This window comes from Dromiciops gliroides, chromosome X (assembly GCF_019393635.1).
Source record: "Dromiciops gliroides isolate mDroGli1 chromosome X, mDroGli1.pri, whole genome shotgun sequence".
NCBI classification, from domain to species: Eukaryota; Metazoa; Chordata; class Mammalia; order Microbiotheria; family Microbiotheriidae; genus Dromiciops; species Dromiciops gliroides.
The window spans coordinates 64274842-64298941 of record NC_057867.1 but is presented as its reverse complement, the minus strand read 5'-3'; the positions used below and the strand labels follow the sequence as shown (position 1 = coordinate 64298941).

The window sequence follows — 24100 nt, the reverse complement described above, 5'->3', positions numbered from 1 at the left end:
ATTTCTCCTTTCATGGTTCTATCTCTTCACTGTCCAGGAAGAGTCTCCAACCTATTCCATAATCCAAAATGTTCCATTCTTTTCCTATGCTTCATTGTTACTCACTCCGGGCTCCTGACATAGGTTATGTGTCCTCTGTGCCTTTTCTGACTCTTTCCCTTCTTTGTTTCCTTTTGAAAGAATCCCTTCCAAATTTCCAAGGGGATTTTATTCTCATTGTTTTCCTGGAAAGTAGTGAGGCATGCCTCTCGCCCTTCACTATCTCTTCTCCAAGGAAGATTGACTTGCATGTTTGCACAGGCATAACCATTACTTGGCACTGGAGGAAACACAAACAGCACATTTGTTGCTACTCATTTCAAAATTCCTTTTGGCCTTCATGTATGTTGGAAGGAAAATCCTCAGCCCCATGTCGTTCTTATTGCTAGCTCTTGTGGCTATGTCTCTTGGCCAAACCATCTACTTTCCTTCTCTATTTGCCCTGTTGGGGGTTCAGCTACTTGGATATTATGAGCAAAGCTTTATTAATAGAGGACTTATTACATTTTCTCACGATGTGCTTCTATCTTGCTCAGTTGCCTTGGATTCCTATGAAACCTCATATACAAACAGAAGCTGCCTTTAACTGTTGTCTCTGCACAGGACTCAGATAGAAATCTAACTTCCAGACCCTTCCCACAATTTCCTACCTCTCTTCTCCTATCCTCACTGATTCGATTTCAGATTGGCTTTCCAATTTTGATGCTTCTCTGCCTGTGTTCTCTGGCCAAGGACAGTAATCATCTCCCTTCAGCCCTTCCAAATCTCAAATCTTCTCTTATCCAGGGTAACAATGCCCTCTACCAACCTTAGGCACTTTCCTGCTGCATGTTCTCCAGCTTACCAATCTCCTGTTTAAACTGTTGTACTCAGATCTGAATGCAAGGTTCCAGATGTGGCCTGACCAGGGCAGTTTACAGACCACACTGTTTTTCATATTCATGCAATCATGAGCACAAAGAAACCAGGTAATTACTCTGTCTAGGCATGTATACTAATTTTTAAATCAACATATGGCAGGCTTCAACATGTACATATGTATGCATATATATATTAATAACTGACTTTACAAATATTTCAAGAGTCAGCACAATGGGGTTGTTATGGGATCAGAAGAACTGGGTTTTTAACCTTGAGTCTGCTACTTGCAACTTGTGTGACCTTGAACAAGTCTCTTCCCCTTTCTTGGTCTTAGTCTTCCTACCCCATAAAATGAGGGGGTTGACCTTTCTAGAACTCTAGCCTACACTCCACTTACATGGGTGGCTAGCTTGTGCCAGGCTCTGCTCAAGGGTGAGAGGGGTTCACAGTGCTACCATGTTTCCTTTTTGTCACATGTGGCATGGGACAGGGCAGAATAGGAGAGCCAGGATCTGGAGCGAAGCTAATCAAGAATGAGGGTGACTTTGAGAGTAGATACAGGAGGTCTATAGGAAGACAAAGACTTAAGGTCAAAAGTCAAATTGATCCCAGAAACAAAAGAGTACTGCTATGCATTCTGGGAGGCAAGAAGAGTCTCTGGTCTGAGCGATGAGCCAGAGAGGTTCAAACTGGCTGGTAACCACTGATCCTAGAGCAGAAGCTGCTTTACTTTCTTCTGCACTTTAATTTCATGCTCCTAGTTGGGTGCAAATGCCCACAATCTATCCATAATGTAACTGACCAATAGTCCTAATGGAGATATTACCCTGTTATATTCTGGGTTAAATAGGCCTTTGTGGGCTAGCCTGGGAACCCACATGCGACTGTGAACATGGTTCGTTAGAGAAAATGTTCTCTGAATATTCCAAACATGCCCACATTGGGCAGATGATGTGTTTGGAAATTGAAGTCTCATTACACAGCAGCCTGTACTGAAATCCAGCAAGAAAATGAGTTAGAGCGAGTAAATGGACTAACATGTTCTGGTTGATCAGCCATAAATGTTTTGCTCCCCAAATCTGTCTAACTCACTCCCTGGGAGGATGCAACATCCAGTTGCTAAGTAGCCATGCAGGACTTGGTTGGAGGGAATAGGCAGAATTCTTGTTGAGGCGGCACTCCTCAAACAGCCAGGCTTTGCTAGATGCCTTCCCACTGTGGAAGCGATAGCTAAGAAAAAGACAGCACTGCCTTAGAGGTACTGTGGGGTGCGTTCTAATCTGGAGGCAGTTAGCTTTTCCTTAAGCATCTTTAGGGAAGATTCTATAATATAGCTTATTAACAAAACAGTAGGATGTAGTGCTGGCTTTGAGGTAAAAAAGCTTTGGTGCACTCATCCCGCTAATTTGCAGTGTGACCTTGAGTAAGTCACTTCATAGACTCCAGAACTGGAAGGGACCTTTGAGATAGTCAAATCCAATTCCCTCTTTTTAAAAAAATATTTATTTTTGTTACATTTTGAGTACCTAGTTGTCTACCTCCCTCCCTCTCTCCCAACCCCTAGTTAGAGAAGGCCAACATTTGACACAGATATAGATGTGGAACCATGTAGAGGAGGATAGCATATTCCTCTGTAAGTCCTTTTTAATCAGTTTGAATGATTGTATTCCTCAGAACAATATTGCTTGCTATATACAATTTTTTCTTGGTGTTCCTTGTTTCTCTCTTCATATTATTTCATGCAGGTCTTTCTATGGTTTTTTAAGATCAACCTGCTTGTCACTTCTTATAGCACAGTAGTATACCATCCCAATCATGTACCACAACTTATTCAGCCATTCCCCAATTGATGGGCATACCCTCAATTTTCAGTTCTTTACCAACATGAAGAGCTACCATAAATATGTTAGAACATATAGGTGCTTTTCCTTTTTCCATGTTCACCTTGGGAAACAGACCTAATAGTGGTATTGTTGGGTCAAAGGCTATACACAGTTTTATAACTCCTTGGGCACGCTTCCAGATTGCTCTACAAAATGGTTGGATTAGTTGACAACTCCACCAGCAGTGTATCAGTGTCTGAATTTTTCCACATCCCCCCCAAGATCTGTCATTTTTCCTTTCTATCATTTTAGCCAATGTGATAGGTGTGGGATGGTATCTCAGAGTTGTTTTAATTTGTATTTCTCTAATCAATAATTATTTAGAGCATTTTTATATGAGTGATTTGATTCCTTTGATTTTGTCTTCCAGAAACTGCCTGTTCATATCCTTTGACCATTTATCTATTGGGGAATGACTCATATTCTTACAAATTTAACTCAGTTCTCTATGTATTTGGGACATAAGGCCTTTATATGAGAAACTGTCTATAAAATTTCCCCCCTCCAATTTTCTTCTTTCCTTTTAATTTAATGTAGTCAGAATTATCCCCTTTACATCCCACAATGCCCTCTATCTCTTGATTATTCATACATTCTTCTCCTATCCATAAATCCCATAGGTAACAAGTTCTTTGCTCTCAACCTCCTCTTTTTAAAAAAAGAGGAAAATTACATCTTGGAGAGGGAAAATGATTTGACCAAAATCACGTATGCAATAAATGGAGCCCAAATTCAACCCCATGGCCCTGCTTCCAGATTCAGTGCTCTTGCCATCTCCGACAGCATTCTGCTTACTTCCCCTTTCTGAGTCTTGTTTTCTCTTCTGTCTCCAATAAGGGGCATGACCCTGCTAGTTCTGATGTTCTATGGGCCCCTGTGTGGCTGTTGTTGGAAACCCTGCCTTTGGGTCCAGAGTAATTGCCATGGTGGAAGTGCTAGGGTCAGCCTCAGTTGGAAGTACCTGAAGTTCAGCCATTGCCAGAGAAGGAGGTCTGGCCTGAGTTAGAAGTCTGGGGAGATCCAACCAGCTCCCATCCATTCAATAATGTAGTTCAACTCAGGCAGGAAATTCATTAGCAGCCAAGTGTAAAATCACAGAGAGATCTATTGAAAAGAGGGTTGGGGCTATATCACAACATTCATTAACTCCTGTCTTAAAAGGGACTTGCATCAAATCTGTAATGGAGAAACACCAGTGGCATTTTGCCAAAGACCAAACAGAGAGTAGCTGTAAATTCCTGTAAGAGGGGACCACATGGCATGGGACCAGACTGGGAGTCAGGAGGCCTGGCTTCTATACCAGGCTCTGTCCCTCACCTGCTATGGGACTCTTGATGAGTTTTTTCCTACTCTAGGCCTCACTCCCCTCCACCTGCTCCCCACTGGAAAATGAAGGCTTGGAAAAAGAGGATTTCTCCAGGTCTTCCAAGATCTTTCCTTTCTACCATGCTCAGACTCCTTGGTGGGGTGGCTTCTTCTTCTTCCACACCTGGGAGATGGACAGGGCATTGAGAACCTCCTCAGTTTGAATAGGCACAATTGAATGCTGGGTAAAATGAGGAAGACCCAAGCAACATGGGAGAACTACCAACTATTGGTTGGAGAAGAAAAACAAATGGAGAGGATTTAAACCTGCTGCCATTTGGCATGTTCCCCCCTCACCCCTTCCCTTTCCAACTCCTTCCTTCTCTTTCCCTTTCCCTCCCCTGGAAATGAATTTTAGATCATAGAATTAAAGATGCTAAGGAGTGGAGAGGCCAAGAGGAGATGACCCCCCCCCCAATGAGCAATGGGATAAGGAGAAAGAAGGAAAAAAACCAATGTAGCAGCAAAGGCTTATGGGATGGTGACACAGATTGTTTTCTTCCTTTGCATAGTCCTTGCTTGGTCCCAGACTGGGGTAGGCAGGAATATTGAGGGACCCGGAGTCCCAGCCTGGCCTTCTGGAAATGAATGGGAACCATTTACAAAGCCATTGACAAGCATTTGTGTGTCTAGTGGTCGCTGTGCTCACTCATCTTAATCAAAGGCCTGCTTCCAGGTCATTTCTTTCTCTCCTTAGCAGGAGCACATCAATTTGTCAGCTCTGGGCCCCAACCCCCACCAGATGAAGCTCTTGCACCAATTCTCACAATCCATCTGCTAGGCGGCCATTCATCATGGGCCCTGGAAGTCTCTCCCTCTCCCATTCCCTCTCTCCCTCTGACTGCAGAGCAGTGCTTTGTCATTCCCCCTCTGCTTCCTAGCTGTCTGTGGTGGTTTTACTCTGCCCCCCATCAGGAGGCTTGCTGGGAAGGGGACTGTTGCTTAGAAGGGTATCAGAGGGGCAGCTAGGTGGCGCAGTGGATAGAGCACCGGCCCTGGAGTCAGGAGTACCTGAGTTCAAATCCGGCCTCAGACACTTAACACTTACTAGCTGTGTGACCCTGGGCAAGTCACTTAACCCCAATTGCCTCACTAAAAAAAAAAAAAAAAAAAAAAAAAAAAAAAAAAAAAAAAAAAAAGAAGGGTATCAGAACTTTCCCTGTTGGCCTTCTCTAGAGGACTAGGGGGTCCAAGAATCTACACTGTTGCGCGAAGTTGTGAGCTTGCTGGGCCGACTGTCCTCTGACTCCCTCTTCTTCCCCTTACCTTGTTTTCTATGCTATAAGATAACTTGCCATGGATAGGAGATACAAAGTTCAGATGTTTGCCATGACAAGAACTTCCATTGGAGAGGATGCTGGGGAGCCTGGCCTAGTTCCTTTCCTTCTTGGCAGCTCTAACAGCTGAGGATTCTGCTGGGGTAGAGCAGAAAGAACACTGGCTCTCTTCATGAACTATTTGTATGACTTGGGACCTCGGTTTCCCCATCTGCAAAGTGAAGGGCTTGGGCTGGGTGATCTGCAAGAGTTTTCTTTCAGCTCTCAGGAGCTGAGATCATTTGACTAAGTGATGGTCCCAAGAAGCCAACTTGAGCTTATACAAACATCGGTTTACACTGACAATTCAGCTCCTCTCATTTTCCACTAGCTTTCCAGCATGTACCTGGGCTCTATCCCACTGCTGTTCTGCTGGGAAGGCTCAGGCCTCATGGCTTGGGGTGATAAGCCTTCTGAGCCATGAATACTCTGGCAGCCACCTCCCCAGGGACTTGTGGGAATGCAGGCTCACTGAATGTGCTTTCTCATCCTTCCTTTCATCTCCCACAGGTTTTCTGGGAATCCCACTTCTTAGGCCTAAAAGTCTATTTGTATAAGTTGCTACATTCATTGCTCCCCCTCTCCACCTTGTCATTTTCCCAGGCCTGTGTCCTTACCTTGTGAAACAACTTGTAGCCTTGAATCTTTGCTGTGTTTCGAAAAGACTTTGAAGCTGGCCTCCCTTTTACAAACTCCTAGCTCCTCACCATCAACTCTTGCAGAGTATGCTGCTCCCAATGTCCTAGTAGCAACCACAAAGGGTTCCTAAGGGGTCCTCATTTGGCAAAGTCCTGCAAAATAGCCCAGGCTGGACTCGGAGATTGCCTAAATAAGCTAATTCCTCTATCATACATTTTGTGCCTGATGCCAGAGGCTGCAGCAGTAAAGCAGCTTGGGCCCTGGCACCATTGCCTGGCTGGAGGGCTATGGAATCCAGATAAGTGCAGTCAGTACTACGTCAGTGGGACGTCTCCTCTATTTTCATTGTGCTGAATGGCAGATGCTCCTGCCCTGGGCTGTAGACACAGGGTCATATTGGAGAGAGAGAGAAAATACCCCTGGCATGGGAAATGGAAAAGAAGCTGAAGACAGGGGGCCTAGTGGAGACATGGGATTACATCTCCTGTTTGTGTTTGCTTTCTTTTTCTCCCAATGCTCTAGGCTGTCTCCAAAGCATGGGTCAGATATTCTGGATGACAGTACTGACAACATCACCATCTTCACCAGGATCCTGGACCGCCTGTTGGATGGTTATGACAACCGGCTAAGACCTGGGCTTGGAGGTCAGTCTCTATGTGGGGATTGTGTGCCCTGATCTGGGTCATTACATGGTCAGTTACCTTGATCCTAGAGACTAGGCCTTTGGTTATGGGCTTATGGGAGAAAGTCTTATGGTCTGCCTATGAGAGTTCTCCCCATGAAGTGCCAACCTGAGGCAGCTTTCGTGTGGAAAGGCTCCATCATGGATAAACCTCAGCAGCAGCAGCAGCAGCAGCTCCCTAGCCTAGTCTCTCTGCTTGGGCTTGGCAGTTTTCATTAGGAGGGTCCCTTGGGCAGTGGGTCAGGGCTTACGGCTCTCTTGGGTTTCACGTGGGGTATTTCCCCACTGGAAGTGAGCAACAGGGTTCAGCCCGTGGCATATTCCTGCTAACAAAGAACGTGATTTTCCCAAGGGAGCTCAGCCTGGCTTTCCCTGGCAGAGGCAGCAGGAGCAGCAACAGCAGGGAGAATTGTCTTTACCTCAGAAGCCCTGGGTAGTGTTCAGTTTGAAACTCAGAACATGAGTAATTCCCTGGATGATCTTCCTCAATTTGGAGTTGAGAAACATGCTGCAGTATTGGTCTTTTGGGCGCTGATCTGAGAGAGAGTACAGCAGCGCAGGCCCGCTGCCTCTATTTGACATATTTGAGGGGAATGAGGGTTGAGGTGGGGTGGGAGAAGGGCTCGTGGGGCAGGGCTTCTTGTGTCTCCTGGCCTATCTATGCCTGCATTCCAGACTTTTGGCTACCTCAGTTTCCTCACCAGTTGGTGCCTTTCTGGGCAAAGGCATAAAGGCAATTTACCTACCGTTTAGTAAACACCTACTGTGTCCAGGCCCAATGCTAAGCACCAAGGATACAAAGAAAAGAGCTGTCATAGCTTTGCTGCCAGCTCATCATAGCTACATTGTCAAAGGTCAGACCTTAAAGGTCATCTGGTGCCTGTCCGCAAGGAGTTTTACTGGGGTTTACTTCTAGAACATGTATGCCTATGAGTAAATGCAGTGTCGTTTGAGAAAGGACAGAGGACTGACAAATATTATTAAGACAGGATTTGAACCCAGGTCCTCTGGCTCCTGATAGAGTATTCTCTTCACTATACTTCTTACTGAAAAGTTGCCTGACCTCCAGCCCTGACAATTCCCCAAATCCAGACCTTGCCTCTTTGTGCCTCTTGGGTCTAGAGGAAAGGGTTAGCTAGCCATCCATCCATTGGGTTTATCACCTTCTAGAATTAACCACAATCCCACTAATCTTTTGCTTCCTTGTGTTTCTCTGATGAGTGGATCAATAGAGGACAAATGCAGCCCAAAGTGGAGCTAGGGGGATATGTGAATTCCTGCAGGAGGTCAGAGCTATTAATGAGAGCAGTAGAGGGCCTCTTGAGATCTCTCTGAGGCCCCTGATTTGATGACTCCCCTGAGCCCTTTTCTTTGTAAGATTTAAAACCCTTCCTCCTGCCATCTTGGTAGCCCAGAATGCAAGAATGCCCTTGTCTGGAAAACCAAATGAGGGCCTTTTCCCACCAGAACCAGATGAAACAGATTTTCTGTGGGCCAAAGAAGGGAGGGGAGACCTTGGGGAAATTGAGGTGCTAATGCAATGCGTCTTGTTCAAGGGATCTCCAAGGGAAAGAACATTGCCTCTGCAGCCAGAGGGCCTGGGATCAAATCTTGGATTAAAGCCTTGGGAATTGGACAAGATGAATTCTGAGGTCCCTTATAGCTTTAAATCTATGCTAGGCAAAGTAATGCTCCTTATTCGGGGCCCACCTCTAGGACTGGCTCCTTTCTCAGATCTCAGCTCTTCCTGCTAACAGAAAGTGAGCCTCTTCTCAAATTGTCCTAGCATGCTTTACTCTATCTCTCCCTGCCTCAAATTATCCTTAGCTGTCTATACACTAGATCCTTCCCATTGGATTGTAAGCTCTCTGAGGGCAGAGACCGGGCCTTTTCTCTGGAGTGTGGAGCCTGACACTTAGTCGGCACTTAGGAAATGTTTGGTCAATTGGGTTTAATAGTCAGCCTATGGATTGGTACCCAGAGGGCCTGAAAGAGTTAATTCATCTTCCTTAGTAGCGTCATGTAACCCTCAAGCAGGGGATAACTGCATTTACTAAGAGGCTCTGGCTCACTGAGCATATCATCCTTGTCACGGCTCCTGATTCTCATGGGTGTCTGGGCAAGAATCAGCAGAGATGTCAGACTGGGATTGGGCCCCAGGTGCTGTCTTTTTACATACAAAATTGGGAGTCTTCTCTATTAGAACAAAGCATCCTTGAGATGGGTTAGGGAGAGGACCCTTTCCTAAGCATTATTCAGGTAGGGGTCAAGGCAAGAGAACAGTAAACTTCCCAGTACAGCTATAGTAAGTTGTCTTTTTTCTAAGGGGTATGGGAAAAAGGCATCATGGTAGGGACCATTAACCCCATTTTAAAGATGAGGGAAACTGAGGCTTAAAGAAGAGGTACTTGCATAACTAGTAAGTGGCAGAAATGGGACTAGAATCCAGGCCAGGATATCTTATTCCCAGTCCGGTTCTCTGTGGATGAGACAGCTCAGGACAGAAGTTACCTGAGAGGTTACAATCAGATTTGGGGCCAATGAGAGAACTGGAAGAGGTTGAACCCATAAAAGAAATGGCCTGGAAACCTAAGTGAGTTGGCAGAGTTCAGTGGGAAAGGGTTCTAAGAAGAATAGAGAAAGCGGCCAGAGTGGGAGCATGGGGAGTGGGGTTAGCAAACTTGAAGGGCAGGTTTCATCCTCCCATGCTGTGGTCTGGAAGTCACTCTGGTTGGCTCGTTCCTGCTCCCCTTTCCTGAGCAATTTCCGGCTTACAAAGCACTTTCCTTGATGCGAGCCCATGTGGAAGGAAATCCATGGTGTATCAGCCTCAGCTTACAAATGACGAAGCTGAGGCTTAGAGAAAGGAAATGACTTGTCCCATGGTCTCATAGCTAAGAAAATGTCAGAAACTGGATTTAAACCCGTCTCCTGACTCTCAATCTCTGTTGGGGTCCCATCGGTCCTCTCAGGCCCCCCATTTGCCTTTCTTGGCATGGATTCTGAAAACGAATGCTGTAAACTGGGGAAACTTATTGTTGGCATCTTCTTGGCACTTGTATTCAGAGTGCTGGGGCCTTTACCTTTGAGAAGAAGAGCAGAACACAGATGTCAAGCTGGGGTCAGCTCAGCAGGCTCCTCACTTCTCTGAAGTGCTACAGACTCATTCCCAAGCCAGTTGGGAGGGGGAGCTATGGAGTAGCTTTGGGCACTCAGCCAGAGCAGGAGCCTTGTGGAAGGTCAAAGGAGCTTTGGGCTCCCTTAATGCAGAAAGAATTGATCTGGGATCTTCACAAGAGAATGGAATAAGAAGAGCTAAACTCTTCCTTCTCCAATCCATCATCCATATGGCTGCCAAAATGATATCTTTAAAACACAGATCTTACCATGTCACCCCCTTACTCAAAAATCTTCAGTGGCTTCCTATTGCCCCTAGGACAAAATAGGAAATCCTAAGTTTGACTTTAAAAGCCCTCCACAATTTGATTCCCATGTACATTTCCAGTCTTGTTTTATTTTATTTCCTCATATTCCTTCCCATTCCAATCAAGCTGGCTGGCTTACTGTTCTTAGTACACGATATTCCATTTCCCACCTCCTTACCTTTGAGTGGCTGTCCTCCCCATGCCTGAAATGCACTCCCTCCTCACCTCTGCCTTGGAGAATGCTTACCTTCCTCCAAATCACAGCTCAGGTGCCACCTCCTATACCAGCCTTTCCACGATTCCCCCAGTTATTAGTTAGCTCATTCCCTCTTGAAATTACTGGGTATTCTTGCATTTCCTCATGTGCAGGTAAATACTTTAGAATGTAAACTCCCCAAGGCAGAGGCTTTTCATTGTGTTCTTTTTCCTAGTAACTTGCACAGAGTAGGTGAATAATAAATGTTTGCTGAATCAAATTGGAGATGTAGAGAAAGGTGCAGACGCTCTGCAGACATCAGATCAGATGGGGACTCACTGTAACTAGTCAATGAGATGTTGTTGGGCTGCCATGCCATGACAAATAGTCCTACAGTTTCTGCTTGCCCACCTCCAAGGAAGAGGAGCCGTCACCTACAAAAGCAGCCCCATCTAGGTCTCAACCATTCTGATGGTCAGAAAGTTTTTCCCGATTAATCCAGTTGAAATTGGAATCTCAGCAGATTCCGCCTAGTGTTCCTGGGTCTGCCATTCCCTCAGTCTCCCCTTGTCCACATTAAACACCCCTCAGTCTTTTCATGTTTCATGAGCTCAAGGACCTTCCCCATGCTGGCTACCCTCCTCTGAACAGTCTTCAGTTCTTCCACGTCCTTCTTAAACAGTGACACTTCTTAAACTGTGGCACTTAAGCTGGGAAGGTGGTGAACCAGACCACGGCCCCATCCTGGAGGTGACAAAACATTGAAAACATTGAGGGGTGATCTTATAAGACCTCAGGGAGAGGAGGACAGTGAGAGGGCAGGAAAACCAATCACAGACTATATTACTAAGAAAAGAGTAGAGATTGGATGATGCAGCTTATATTATTAACCAAAACGTTCATTGAGAAGGCATCAATGGTTACTGAAACACATGGCTAATTTTTCATCTGTAGAAAATCTTTGTTAGAATGCTCTATCTATATTTTTTCATCTGTAGAAAATCTTTGTTAGAATGCTCTATCTATATCCAGGGTGTCCTTGATGAAACTATGAGAAGGAAACAGACAAGACAGGCTTTTGCAAATAACTTTCTCTAATAGACCACATCTTTACAGTCACAAAATTGAATGAAAGGTACAGAAAATACAAGATCCTGCTGGGTTTATTATTCGTTGATTACCAAAAAGCATTTGACTCATTAACAGCACTGAACAATTTCCCAGAAGCAATTTAGCCTTTGCTCTTCTTCCTGTTCAGTTGTGGGGCCCGATGTGCTGTTTCTCTGCAGTGTCTGTCCTAGATATATGTAATGATATATGAACTCGATGGACTGGCCGTCCAATTGCATGTCATCATCTTTACAATAGGCATTATTCATCGTTGAATTTTTCCTGCATGGATTGTAAACAATTCTCCTTAGCAGAGGACATCTTTCTAGCCACACAATTGATTGAGAGGTGCCAGGAAGGGGCAGCTGGGTGGCGCAGTGGATAGAGCACCGGCCCTGGATTCGGGAGTACCTGAGTTCAAATCCGGCCTCAGACACTTAACACTTACTAGCTGTGTGACCCTGGGCAAGTCACTTAACCCCAATTGCCTCACTAAAAAAAAAAAAAAGAGAGGTGCCAGGAAAACAAGATCCTGCTTTTTTGTTATTTGCTGATTACAAAAAGGCATTTGATTTGGCTCTCTTCCAACAAGGAGCCTCTCATGCATATGCTAAGATCGGTCAAGATTCTGTGATAAAGAGGACCATGTAGATAACTCTGCTCAATGATTACGTACACTAAGCAGGGCCTACAATAGGCATCATCAATGCTCATCAGACAGGTGCTATTGACTTGGAGGGTCTCCTACACAGAATCCAGCTGAAATACACCCCCTGTAGTTAGTGAGGTCCTCTAGATGCTCCCATTTATGGATGACATTGTGCTGGTTGAATTGAGTCTCAGAACATTACAGGGATAGCTCAACGAGGTCTGTGCTTACTCAAAACAGATCAGCCCAACAATCCATATAAGAAAAGTAAATTAAAGAAAAACATCTATTGTCCAGACTGAAATGTGCCATTGGATGACATGTCCATTGAGCTAGTATGTATATCTAGGTCAGATTCTTTGGGTGGACAATGGATTGGGCCCAGAGCTGAATAAGAGGAAGAAATGGGGGAAGCCCTTTTGTATTTGGGAAACCATGAAGTGCTTGTAATGATCTTAAGCTGCACCCCACCATAGAAAGTCATCCTTTTAATAGACATGTCTTCCTGGTTATAAATTTGGGAGCACCATAGTCTCTAGGTAACTGAAAATGCAGATTTCTAAAGGGAAATGGGGAGATTCAGGCTGGCTGAAATTAGGTTGTAGCAGCACTGGACCTATGTGCAAGAAGTTCTGTAAGGAACATAGGTGAGGACTCATAGAAATGGAAAAACTGGTGAGCTGGCCGTCAAGTGAGAGCCAGGAAATAAGAGACGTAGATATGTTGAATGCTGTCTTGGTACCCATAAAAGGTAAAGAGACCTAGAGGAAGACTTTCACCTGTTGGCAAGATCTTCTATGAAGGATCTAGGAGAGAACACAGAGAAGAACTTCAGAAAATAAAATGGTATGAATGGATCGTAATCTGCATCAGTGGAGGAATACCCACATTGCTGGCATATTAGACTTTTGGAAAAATTCTGGATTTAGAATCAGAGGACCTAGGTTCCAAGTCACCTAACTCAGGGCTTTAGTTTCCTTGTTCTAAAAAAATATGACAGGATTAGATATAATGACCTCAAGGTTTTCTTCCAACTCTTTTTTTTGGCGGGGCAATGAGGGTTAAGTGACTTGCCCAGGATCACACAGCTACTAAGTGTCGAGTGTCTGAGGCCTAATTTGAACTCAGGTCCTCCTAAATCCAGGGCTGGTGCTTTATCCACTGTGCCACCTAGCTGCCCCCTTTCTTCCGACTCTTAATCTATAATCCTATGATCTGATGTCAGATTCACTCAGTACTTCTACTTTAGTAATTGTTTTAGTCTTTATTAAAGTTTTGGCTGTATAAAAAAGTAAAACTGACTCTCAACTCATTCTAGTCTACGTTTCTTGATAACCCACAGCTAAAGGAAAGTTAGCTGTTAGGAAAGTGAGTTCATAAGCCAGGCACTTGACTGCAGGTCCCCAAGAGAAGAGACTCTGGAGTACCAGTCTTTCAAGGCTAATTCCCCCAAGGATCTTTGTAGGTGCTATAAGCAATTGCCTAATAAATGCTTGTTGACTGATGGATTGATTGCTGAGCCTCACTATTGCTTGTTTCTGTCTCTTGGGAGCCTTGGAGAAAGATTTAGTAAGCAGCAGAATGTTGATGTGGTGACCCTTCCCCTCGAGATGGCACTGTTTTATTTATTGTCAGAGCCCTTCTGTTTTTCCCATCTGGTCTCGACCACTCCACAAATGTGCTGTTCCGCCTGAGGGGGCGGCTAAGAGTAGGAGCAGTCAGAGGGTAGGACCAGTCAGTAGTTGAGAGCCTTCTGGGCTGCGGGAGAGGTGGGCTGGTTCTGACTCTGTCTTTCTCATCCCTCTGCCTGACCTTCAGCTCTGGACAGTTCCCAATCACCAAGAACAATGCCCCCTTGGGAAAAGGTTGGGTCTTCATGGTGGTGGGACCAAAGTGGTACGTTCTGGTCAAAGTGGTATATTCTTGACAAATCTTGGCCCACAACCTGGCATCATGTCCTGGGGTGGGCTTAATAAATGTGGGACTTCAACTTCCTTAGGGAGCTCCTGACCTAGTCTCTTTAAATCTCAGAGTAGGGACTACTCACTACTTTTTCAGGTGGCCCATTGCACTCTTGAACAACCATGATTTTTAGGAAGTATTTCTTTATTGGGCCAAAGACTGCTTCTCTGAACTGTCCGACGATTAAGCTTAGTTTTGTCCACTGAGGCCAAGTAGAATAGTCAAATCTTTTTTTTCAGATGATAGCAATTCCAGATTCTTTGGGACTGACAATAACATAGAACATTGGACCAAGGGGGAACCTCAGAAAGCATCTAGTTCAATCCCTTCATTTTACCCCAGAGAGGAAGGGATTTGGCCAAGGACATGGACCAAGTCTGTAGGAGAGCCTAATTGGGACTTCACTTCTCCCAACCCTTCATGATGATATAAAAGTGAGCACCTTTTGTCCTCTTGCTTGTAGTGCTGGAAATGCTAATTCACCTTCCAATATTACCTCCTCCTTCCTAGTTTATGCTCTCGAAATTCATCCTTGAGAAATGGCCATAGATAGCTGGAATGGCAGCTTAGAGATCTGGGAGGAGCTCATTTGGGGGCGGGGGAGATGGATGTTAGCTGTAAGGTTGCATTGGATAACATCCTCCTGCCTTCACCTGGATGAGAAGGAGAAACTGCCAGCTGATGGAGTGTGATTTCCTCCTGGGAAACCACTGTGCCATTTGGTTCCCAAGCCGGAGGAGAAGAAGAAGTGGGCCCTTGAGGCAGGGAAACATCTGCCACACCCTCACAAAAGAAAAACCCTCAAAGGAATGGGATGGTTTATGAGCAATCTGTCTCCCAAGTTGTTCGATTTCCAGCTGTTCCTTCCACCCCAGTGCAGACTTGGAGGGGGTGGAGAAACTTGTAGCTTGGCCACTCCAAGGCTGTAGGCATGGATAAACATTCATGGGAAACTGCCCCCTTCTTTGATGGTACCCAAGCTCAGTCCTGCCCCTGGTCTCAGGGCTGAGTTACTCAAGTGTCCCATCATAATGGACAGGATGAAGTGGTGTCTCCCAAGTTGAGTGGGCTTCGAGGACTTGTTTGGAACCAGTCACCTAAGGTGAGGACGCATAGGTCACTCAGCGGTAACCTTAAAGGCCAGGGAGTTGAGTCCTCTAGAGGTCATGGCCTACTTGCTGATCAGTTGTCACAAAGCAAAATTTTAGCTCCTTTGCAGTGGCTGTTGGGAAGGGAAGGGGCAAGAGAATGGAGAGCTTGTGAAATGCAAATCCCATAATCTGGTCTCATTTCCGAATTGCAGCCTTTTTATCTCCTCTATGAAAGTGAGTGAAAGGGAAGGCCCAGCTTTCATTTCCATATCCCCACAAGGATGAGCAAGCACCCAAATAGAAGAGGGGCATTATGGGGGTGGGCTTGGATACACGCTTAGGCAGACCTGTGTTCAAATCTGATCTATAACATGTGTTAGCTATGTGACCAAATGACTTCCTCTCTCTGAGCCTTGGTTTCATCACCTCTAAAACAGAGGCAAGGATGCCTATAGTACACACATCACAGTGTTATTAAGAGGCTCAAAAGAAGGGAATCATTTCCCTAAAGGGTTCTGCACACCTTATAACGTTACAGAAATGGCAGTCATTATTTCTATAACACAGCCATTTCTCCTGAGAGACCCAAGGCCAAAAGTTTGAGTAAGACATGGTAAGCTCCCAAGCTTGAGAATTTTATCCGATCCTCTGGTTGATGAAGGCAAGAGAAAAGAGAGGGGGCAGAGTCAGCCCTTCTGCTCAAGGACTTGCTGAAGTGTATCAGCATCCTTTAGGATTTATCACTCATGTTCTCCTAAGGTGTAGTTTAGTGACCATTCTTGAATAACAAAATTCAGCTGAAAAATGTCTTCCCAAACTCTGGACAAACAATTGGAGTCATTAAGACCAAGAGAGGTAGGAGAAAGGAGATTCATTTCCCCACGTGAACCAACTTCTCTTCTGTCCTGAGGGGTTGATTTACTTGGAAACAGTTTCCCAAAGCTTCACAGCTTGAAGATGCTGTACAGACCCAGCAAGCAGATTCATTTGGGGGCCCACTCCACTGGTTTTTCTATTAAGCCTTGGTGACAGATTGATCGCATCTGAAGGAGATTTCCCAAAGTGAATTGAGTCCTACCTTGGTAGAAATCAATGCACAGCCCCAAAGATGAATTATCCTGTCAGCTGCCCAGCAAATGGCAGCCCCTGGCCCGAGTGGCAGTGAGTGAAAGGGCAGGACCACAGAGCAGGCGCAATGGAGCACCCACACTGTTGGATCAAACAGGAATGGTGATGGAACCCATGTTCTTGCCAGCAAACATTGTGCCCATTTGTTTCTTCTTGTGGATTTTTTGATGGATGGGCTCTCTGCGGGGTGTTTGATGAAAGAAAGCCTTAGTGGGCTCAGGAGTCAGGACGCCTCGGTTCGAGTTTCAGCCCAGTCATAGATTTGGGGCCTGACTTTTGGTATCTTTCTTCAGTTAAATGGATGTAATAATCATACCTGACTTTTAAGGGCATTTTGAGCATAAAATTAAATGGTAGGTTTAATTCAACAAACATTTATCAAGTGCTAGACTTAGAGATCCAAGGCTTACTAGCTGTGAGGCCAAGCTCAAGTCATTTCCTTTCTCTGAGCCTCAGCTTTCTCGACTGTAAAATGGGAATAATGACAATAACAATAAGAACAACAGCAACAGCAACAATATTTGTAGTTCCTACCTTGTGGGGCTCTCATCAGTGTCCAGTGAAAAAGTGAATGTAGAGTGCATCTATGGGAATTTTAGCCACAACAATAATCATGATTATTAATTCTAGATGCAAGTCACTGTACTAGGAGCCAGAGAGTGAAAGATGAAAAAGAGAGAGCTTTACAGCTCCTGAAACATAGTAGGTGCTTGATAAGTGCTTGGTGATTGATCAGGTTAGACACCTTCCAGTGATGCAGTTGGCACACCTCCATGCTTAGTAATGCTGTACATGAATTATGTCCAAGGAGATTTCCTCCTGTGGTTGAGCAAGGGCTGGTGGTGAGCCTCTGACCTAGCTCAGCTGGGCCTCAGATGACAGTCCTACTGTATGCCACCCCCTGTGTATTTGAAGCTTCCCTGATTTGGAAAGTGTCCATGAGAGCTTGTGCTTATTGAGCCTTCACTTCAAGAACCCAGGGCGTCTGCTGCCATAGCAAGATGAGGTCCCAGAAGAGCAATGCATGTGCAGAAATAACTCGAACACCTTCCATGATATTCTTTGTTTTGTTTTGTTTTTTTGGCAGGGCAATGAGGGTTAAGTGACTTGCCCAAGGTCACACAGCTAGTAAGTGTCAAGTGTCTGAAGGCGGATTTGAACTCAGGTCCTCCTGAATCCATGGCCGGTGCTTTATCCACTGCACCACCTAGCTGCCCCAAAGATATTCTACATGTGCAGTGATGTCCCAATCCTCCAAAGAGCCAAGGGATAGAACACTGAATTAAGCTTCCTATTCAAGTGTTAGGAAAACTTCAATGGGGCTCTATAAGCACAAGGCATGGTTTTGATCGAAACTGGGCCCCTTAGCAGAGGGAAGGAGCCATGAGGCAAATGTTCTATCCCTAATTCTTAGGGAACGTCTTAGATTAAGGTACATGGGAGGTGTATGGCAACTTCAGTGATCCTCAGGGCCCACATCAGTCTTGGTTACCGAAGGGTCAGTCAGGAGAACCATAGAAGTACCAAGATGCTGTCCCAAGAGCCCTTTGGGCAGCTCAATTAGCTCAGCAGTGAGATCACTGGGAGATTGCTTGGATGGCATCATGCCCATCTCAAAAGGAAGGCAGTCTGCCTTAGAAGAGTCATAGATTCATTCATTTCAAGTTGGAAGGGACTTTTGGGGCCATTAAGCTTTTATAGCTGAGATGGGAAAGCAACCCAGGAGATCAATGGAGAAATTGAGAATTGAGCCCATGCCCTCTGAGTCCAAGTCAAGCACTCTTTTCCCTGCCAGCCCACCTCCACCTCTTTGATGGTACCTGTTGTCTTGTTGCTTGTTCTGCCTCTTCTGAGCCATTTGATTAAAGACCTCCCATGGGTTCCAGCTCCTTGGTGGGGTATCAGGAAACATTAACAGGAAGGGAGAGTTGGCATGGGAAAGGGCACATGTGCAGCAGGAATCCAGACCACTTGTTTTTAATAAAGCAACTTCTATAATCAACTTAATTACCCTCTCAACAAATACAAATAGACAAATCAAGAGAATATTAAATCAAACCCAGGTTGAAATGGCTCAAGCCCTTTGAGCCTGCAAAGAACTATGGGTATTATACCTAGCCACAGGGTAATAGAAGAGAATTAGAAACCCACTCCTTGGGCTTCCTCTGGGCAACGTCCTCCCCTCTCCCCTCCCCCAGTCATCCATTTGGTCATTTAGAGGTGCTCAGGAGATGGCAGGAGGGCTCAAAGCACTGCCAAAGGTGCTCTGCTATTGAAAAAGGAGAGGACAATTTCTTTGGAAAGCATTCGCTTCAGTTGCCTTTTCTTTTGCTTCGGGATGAAAAATGGCAACAGACACTGGAACAAGGAGATTGGTGAGGGTAATCAGATGCTTATTAGGTTGGCCCTAGGCAGAGAAGTAGAAGGGACCTCAGGGGACATCGAATCCACCCCCCCCCACAACATCTCTACCCAGGGGAGTCTCTGAAGACTTCTAGCGATGGAGTATTCACTCCTTTCTAAGATAGCACATTCTCCTTTTTGATAGCTCCCATTGTTAGGAAACTTTTGCTGACACCAAACTGAAACCTGTCCCTTGGAAATTTCTATCCATTATTCCTTGTTCTGCTCTTTGAGGCCAAAGAGAAGTCGAATGCCTCCTGTGCATGGCTTGAAGACAGCTATGATGTTCCCCCAACATTCTTAGCTGTCTCAATGGAATTCACATATGGTGTGGACTTGAGGTCCTTCATCACCTTGCTTCTCTCCTTTGGATGCTTTCTAGTTTATCAATGTCTTCCCCCAAACCAAGCATCCCAAACTGCATTTGGTACCCTACATGAGGTCTGACCAGGGCAGAGGACAGAGGAACTGGAATCTCCCTAGCCCTGGGCATACTGCTTCTCTTAATATAGGGTGACCTTCCTAGGCTCCTGTGTATGAGAAGATTTCTTTATTTGGAATTAGGGAATTAGAGATCAGACCAAAGTATTTAAGCAGACTCCAACTGGGACCAACCTTGCCAAAATTATGAAATCACAAAATTTTCTTTTCTATTCTCTCCTCCATTCTCAATGCTCACATCTTTAGAGAGACCTAGCTTCAAGATCTCAGTTCTACCGTCAATTAGCTAGTCAATCAACAAGCATTTATTAATTATTTAGTATGTGCTAGGGCCTTTATTCAAACTCGGGTGCAAATGATTGAAAACAATTAACAATAGAGAGTGTTATACTTTATTTGCTCAAATGAACCTCTTCCTTTATATGTGAGGCATTAGCTATGAAGGGAGGCTTGGGTGTGCGTCCCTTGCAATCACATTATACAGGTCAGTCCTGCCTTTCATCAGTCCCTTTGAGATTAGTGGGCCCCTAGGAATGAACACAGATGCAAGAGACAAAAGAGATGAATGTAATTCTAGGAACAGCTTCATTCAGTGGAAGGAATAACTTCTTGGAGGCTCCAAATGGATAAGGCACCAAATGGGTCTGAGAGAGCCTATTTGTACAGGTTTGGAACACACCAATCAGCTTGAAGCTTGGGGGCGGAGAGGGGGGAGCTTCTTTTTGGAGGCTTTGTAGGCAAGAAAAGACAGTGAGCAGAGGAAGGAGCCCTATCAGAAGACATCTGGCAAGGGGCCTGGGGTGCCACACAACACTGACAGCTGGAGCTTTAGAGCCCAGGGAGGGCTGGGGACAGCTTTGCTTTACCCATCTGTGCCCTAGGATGTTGTCAGTCTCCACTTGGAATCACGATGGGACTCAGGGAATTGGTGCTGGGCAGTAGGACAGAAAAGACTCGGCATACATTGAAAAGATGATCAGGGAAAATGACCGAGTGGCTGTTTTTAGGGTCTTCTCCTGGGCACAGAGAGGAAAGCAAATGATTGGAGGGGTGGCAACTCCTGGATGAGAAGAGCCACTCTTCATGGGGAAAGTTTGCTTTTCTCTCCCAGTAAAAATGAGAGAGAAGAGCTGTATACGTTCTGGCTGTGGGCTTCCTTTCCTCCAAAGGATCAAGAGAGAAATAACAGAGAGAGTGCACGTGATGGGCCAGCATTTATAGTATTAGATCGACTTTGGCAAGGAACACTGCATGGAATTATTGTGCAAATTGAAAACACCGATGGGATTTTTTTATGCAAGAGAGAAGACTCTTAACTACAGGAGACATTGCTTTGGCAAGACAAGCATACAGATGGGCCTTCTTGGTTTCCAACTACAAGGGGATGAAATGGAGAAGGAATTGGTATTTGGTTCAAGAATCATTTGGTTGAATAGTTCCCCCCTCACAACCCCTGTCCTTGACCATGTATAGCTGGTGAAGATTTAATTTTGAATTACCTAGGGTATTAGTGGAGCTTTATTACTTACTATCCATAGGCTTCATGCTGCACTCGCGACCAGGGAAAGTCTCTGCTGGTAGAATGGCTTTGCTTTCTGGTCCATGGGAGTTTGGTGCTAGGCAGTAATGCCAAATATATGGCATAGGAGTTGCTCCACCTCCCCAGGCATGAGGTCCTACCAGGCTGTCCCTTACCCAAATACCCAGTGAGTAGGACAGTAGTTGAACTTTCTACTAGCACAGGTTCACACTCATTGTGTCTATCTGGACAAGCTGTGTTACCGAACTGACAGGGATTTACAGGTTAATTTGGAGCTCCCAAATGTTGATATGTGGTATGTAATGCATGAGCTAGCTGCTAGATTCTAGAATCTCACATTGAGAAAGAACCTCAAAACTTCCCATGCCATGGAAGGGCTTCCCCTCTATAGTACATTTGACAGGTAGTAAGGGAGATGATGAAACCCATGATGAGTGACCTCCGTTTTCTCAGTAAAATAGAAGGGGCTACGAGAAGGGGCCTGGGAGAGGCACAGGGGGCTTAAGAGAGGGGAATGTTTGAAATAGCTGCATCAGGGAGTGTGAGAGGCAGTCTGGGAAGAATAAAGGGTTGACATGCAATGATAAGGGCCCAGTTGACATTAAACAACAAGAACAAGAAGAGGACCCAGTTATAACAGTCAACTGACTCCTTCCAATAATATTCAGCAACATTGAACGAGAAAGAGAAATGGAGGCTCATGGGGGATCCCCAAGATTAAAGACTTGCAAAGTGTGAACAATAGAAAGAATGGGGTGGGGCAAGGAAATGGAGAGTAGAAATCAATACGGTGGAGAAAGCAAAGTGTAGTTGGGCCTGGGGTAATAGTTTGGAAAATTAGAGAAGAATAAAAGGGCTAGAGGTCAAACTGAGGAAGAAGACTAAGTTCATGAGTGAGGCAGTGGGAAAAATGGAAGGAAAAGAGATTATGATTAGATAGTGAAATTTCAGAGTTCAAGATTGGAAGTGGCACAGTTTTGGTGGTGGTGAGATCTTGGGTAGGTGAGTCAGGATAAATATATACTTGAGGTATTGAGGTTAATGAACTGAATGGCCAGGATGTTCAAGGAGATATCAACATATAAATATATTTATATTATGTATGCTTTAGAAATATAGATATATTCATAGTATGTATGTTATATAAATATATTTATATTATATAAATATGAATATATGTTGGTATCCCCAAGCATGAAGGCAGGGTAGTGATGGAGACAAACTGTGGGCCAGTTACTGAACTAAAATTACCTTGTGTCTTGTTATACTGTGGTGACAAGAATCTGGATAGATAGATAGTCATAGATAGAGGGAACTTTAAAGGAGAAGAAGTTGCAGAGTGATGGCACCAGAGGGAGGGTATGGAAAAGGTTCAGTGGATGCCCACTACCCCTCTTGGCCAAACTGCTCAGGGGGCATGAGAGAAGGAATCACCTACATTAACCAGAGAAGCAGAGTCTTCTAGAAAAAACCTAGGTTTTCCATGAGAACTAGAAGACAGAGTGAAATGACAAAATCTAAGATGGAAGGGAATTTGTTCATCAGTGTCGGTTCCCAAGGTCCTGATGGAGTCAAAGGCATGAGTGAATATGAACTGTGGAGATGTAGGACTGAGGGAAGTAAGAATAAAATAAAAGGCAAAGGAGTTGGGTGGGGATTGGGGATTGGGGATGAGGGATGAGGTATGTGGTGGGGGGGGACTGTGATCTCAGAAGATGAAGATTCAGAATCATGGGGAGGAATCCAGCAGGACCTACTGTAGATTGCCTGTAATAGGATAGGGTAAGAACCTAACTTATGGAAGTCTCTACCCTCTGGGGGTCTGTGATTACTGGCATGGGGGAGGTAGCATTGGTTTCCCCAACTTTGGTTTCTTCAAAATTGACTGTTCCCATCATTGCCAATTTGCATGTGTGGGGTGAGGTCAAACCTTAGAGTTGTTTTGTATTTCTACCATTAGTGCTTTAGAGCAGGTTTTCAGCTGGTCATTTATGGTTTATAAGTCTTTTGAAGATTGATCATATTCATTCATATTCTATTGGGGAGAATGATATGCTTTATGTTAGTGCCAATTTCTTGGATATATTGGATAACAGGCTTTTAATCAATGGGATTTGATGTAAACATTTTCCTACCTCTATAATTTTCACTTCTAATTTCATATTCATTTATTTTATTATTGCAAAAGCTTTTGAATTTTATGTGGTTAATATTGTTTATTTAATCTCCTATGATCAGCTCCTTATATTATTTGGTTAGAAATTCTCCTAGACATCATTGTGAAAGGTCCAGTTCCTGACATCGTTTTTTCCTCTTCCTCTTTCCTTTTCTTGTTCCTCTTTTTCCTTCTTTTCCTCTTCCTCCTTCTCTTTCTTCTACTTCTCCTTTTTGTCATCTTCCTTTTACATTCAGGCTGTGTAGCCATTTTGATCTCATTGTGGCATATGGCATAAATTGTTGGTCTAAACCCAATTTCTTCCAAACTATTTTCCAGTTTTTTTAATAGTTCTTGTCAAATAGGGAGTACTTCCCCCACTAATTTATATTCTTGGGTGTATCAAACAGTTGCTTTTGTTTCCTATTTATCTTGTTTGTTAGGCTGATCTGCTTTTCTGTTTTATAAAACTAGTGCCAAATAGTTTTTTATGACTATGGCTTTATGTATAGTTTGAAGTGTGGTAATGCTATGTCCCCTTTGGGTGTTCTTTTTCTCATTATTTTTTGAGGGTGTAGACCTTTTATTCTTCCAAATCCTGGGAGTTCTCCAGAGTCATGTCCAGTCATGAATCATATCTCCTCAAGTCTCAGTGATAGTTAGGAGGTTAAATTTGCCTCCTTTTGATCATTACCCATCCTTCCCACATTTGTATACAGGCATTAGAGGAAGGATTTTTATCACTGACTGTCTTATCAAGTATTATCTTGTATCATCATAGAGCCATTTTCCGAGTGACTTTAGGAAATTTTTTCACCCATGATGTTCTTTTAGATGAAAAGCAAGCATTCCTAGTATTCCTACTAGGATGGGGATTGATTAATTGTTTACTGCCCCCCCAGTACTTCACAAATCATGTTGCACATAGTAGGAACTCAAGAAATGCTTGAATTAAACGAATTCTATCCAACAAACATTTATTAAGCAATTAATTTGTGCAAGACACCATGCTTGGTGCCTGGAATGTGAAGATGCAAAATGACACAGGGCCCTTAAGAAGCAGGATCTTAATCCTTTATCCCACTGGATTGCTAACTGATCGGATCACCGGCATATAAAAATTGCATATATCAAGTCTCTCTCCAGTAGTACCTTAGAATTATAGACTATTGCTGTTGTAAGGGCCCTCAGATGTTACCTAGTCCAACCCCATGA

The 24100-nt window shown here is 44.4% G+C and overlaps 1 protein-coding gene across 3 annotated transcripts in view; it reads left to right on the top strand.

The window, feature by feature from the left end:
* Positions 1-24100, top strand: part of GABRA3 (gamma-aminobutyric acid type A receptor subunit alpha3) — a 164787-nt gene that overhangs the window by 40342 nt on the left and 100345 nt on the right. For all 3 annotated transcript variants that reach the window (XM_043974309.1, XM_043974310.1, XM_043974308.1), the window contains exon 3: positions 6626-6747. In XM_043974309.1, the coding sequence (XP_043830244.1) occupies positions 6626-6747 (122 nt within the window). The remainder of the gene's footprint in view (positions 1-6625; positions 6748-24100) is intronic.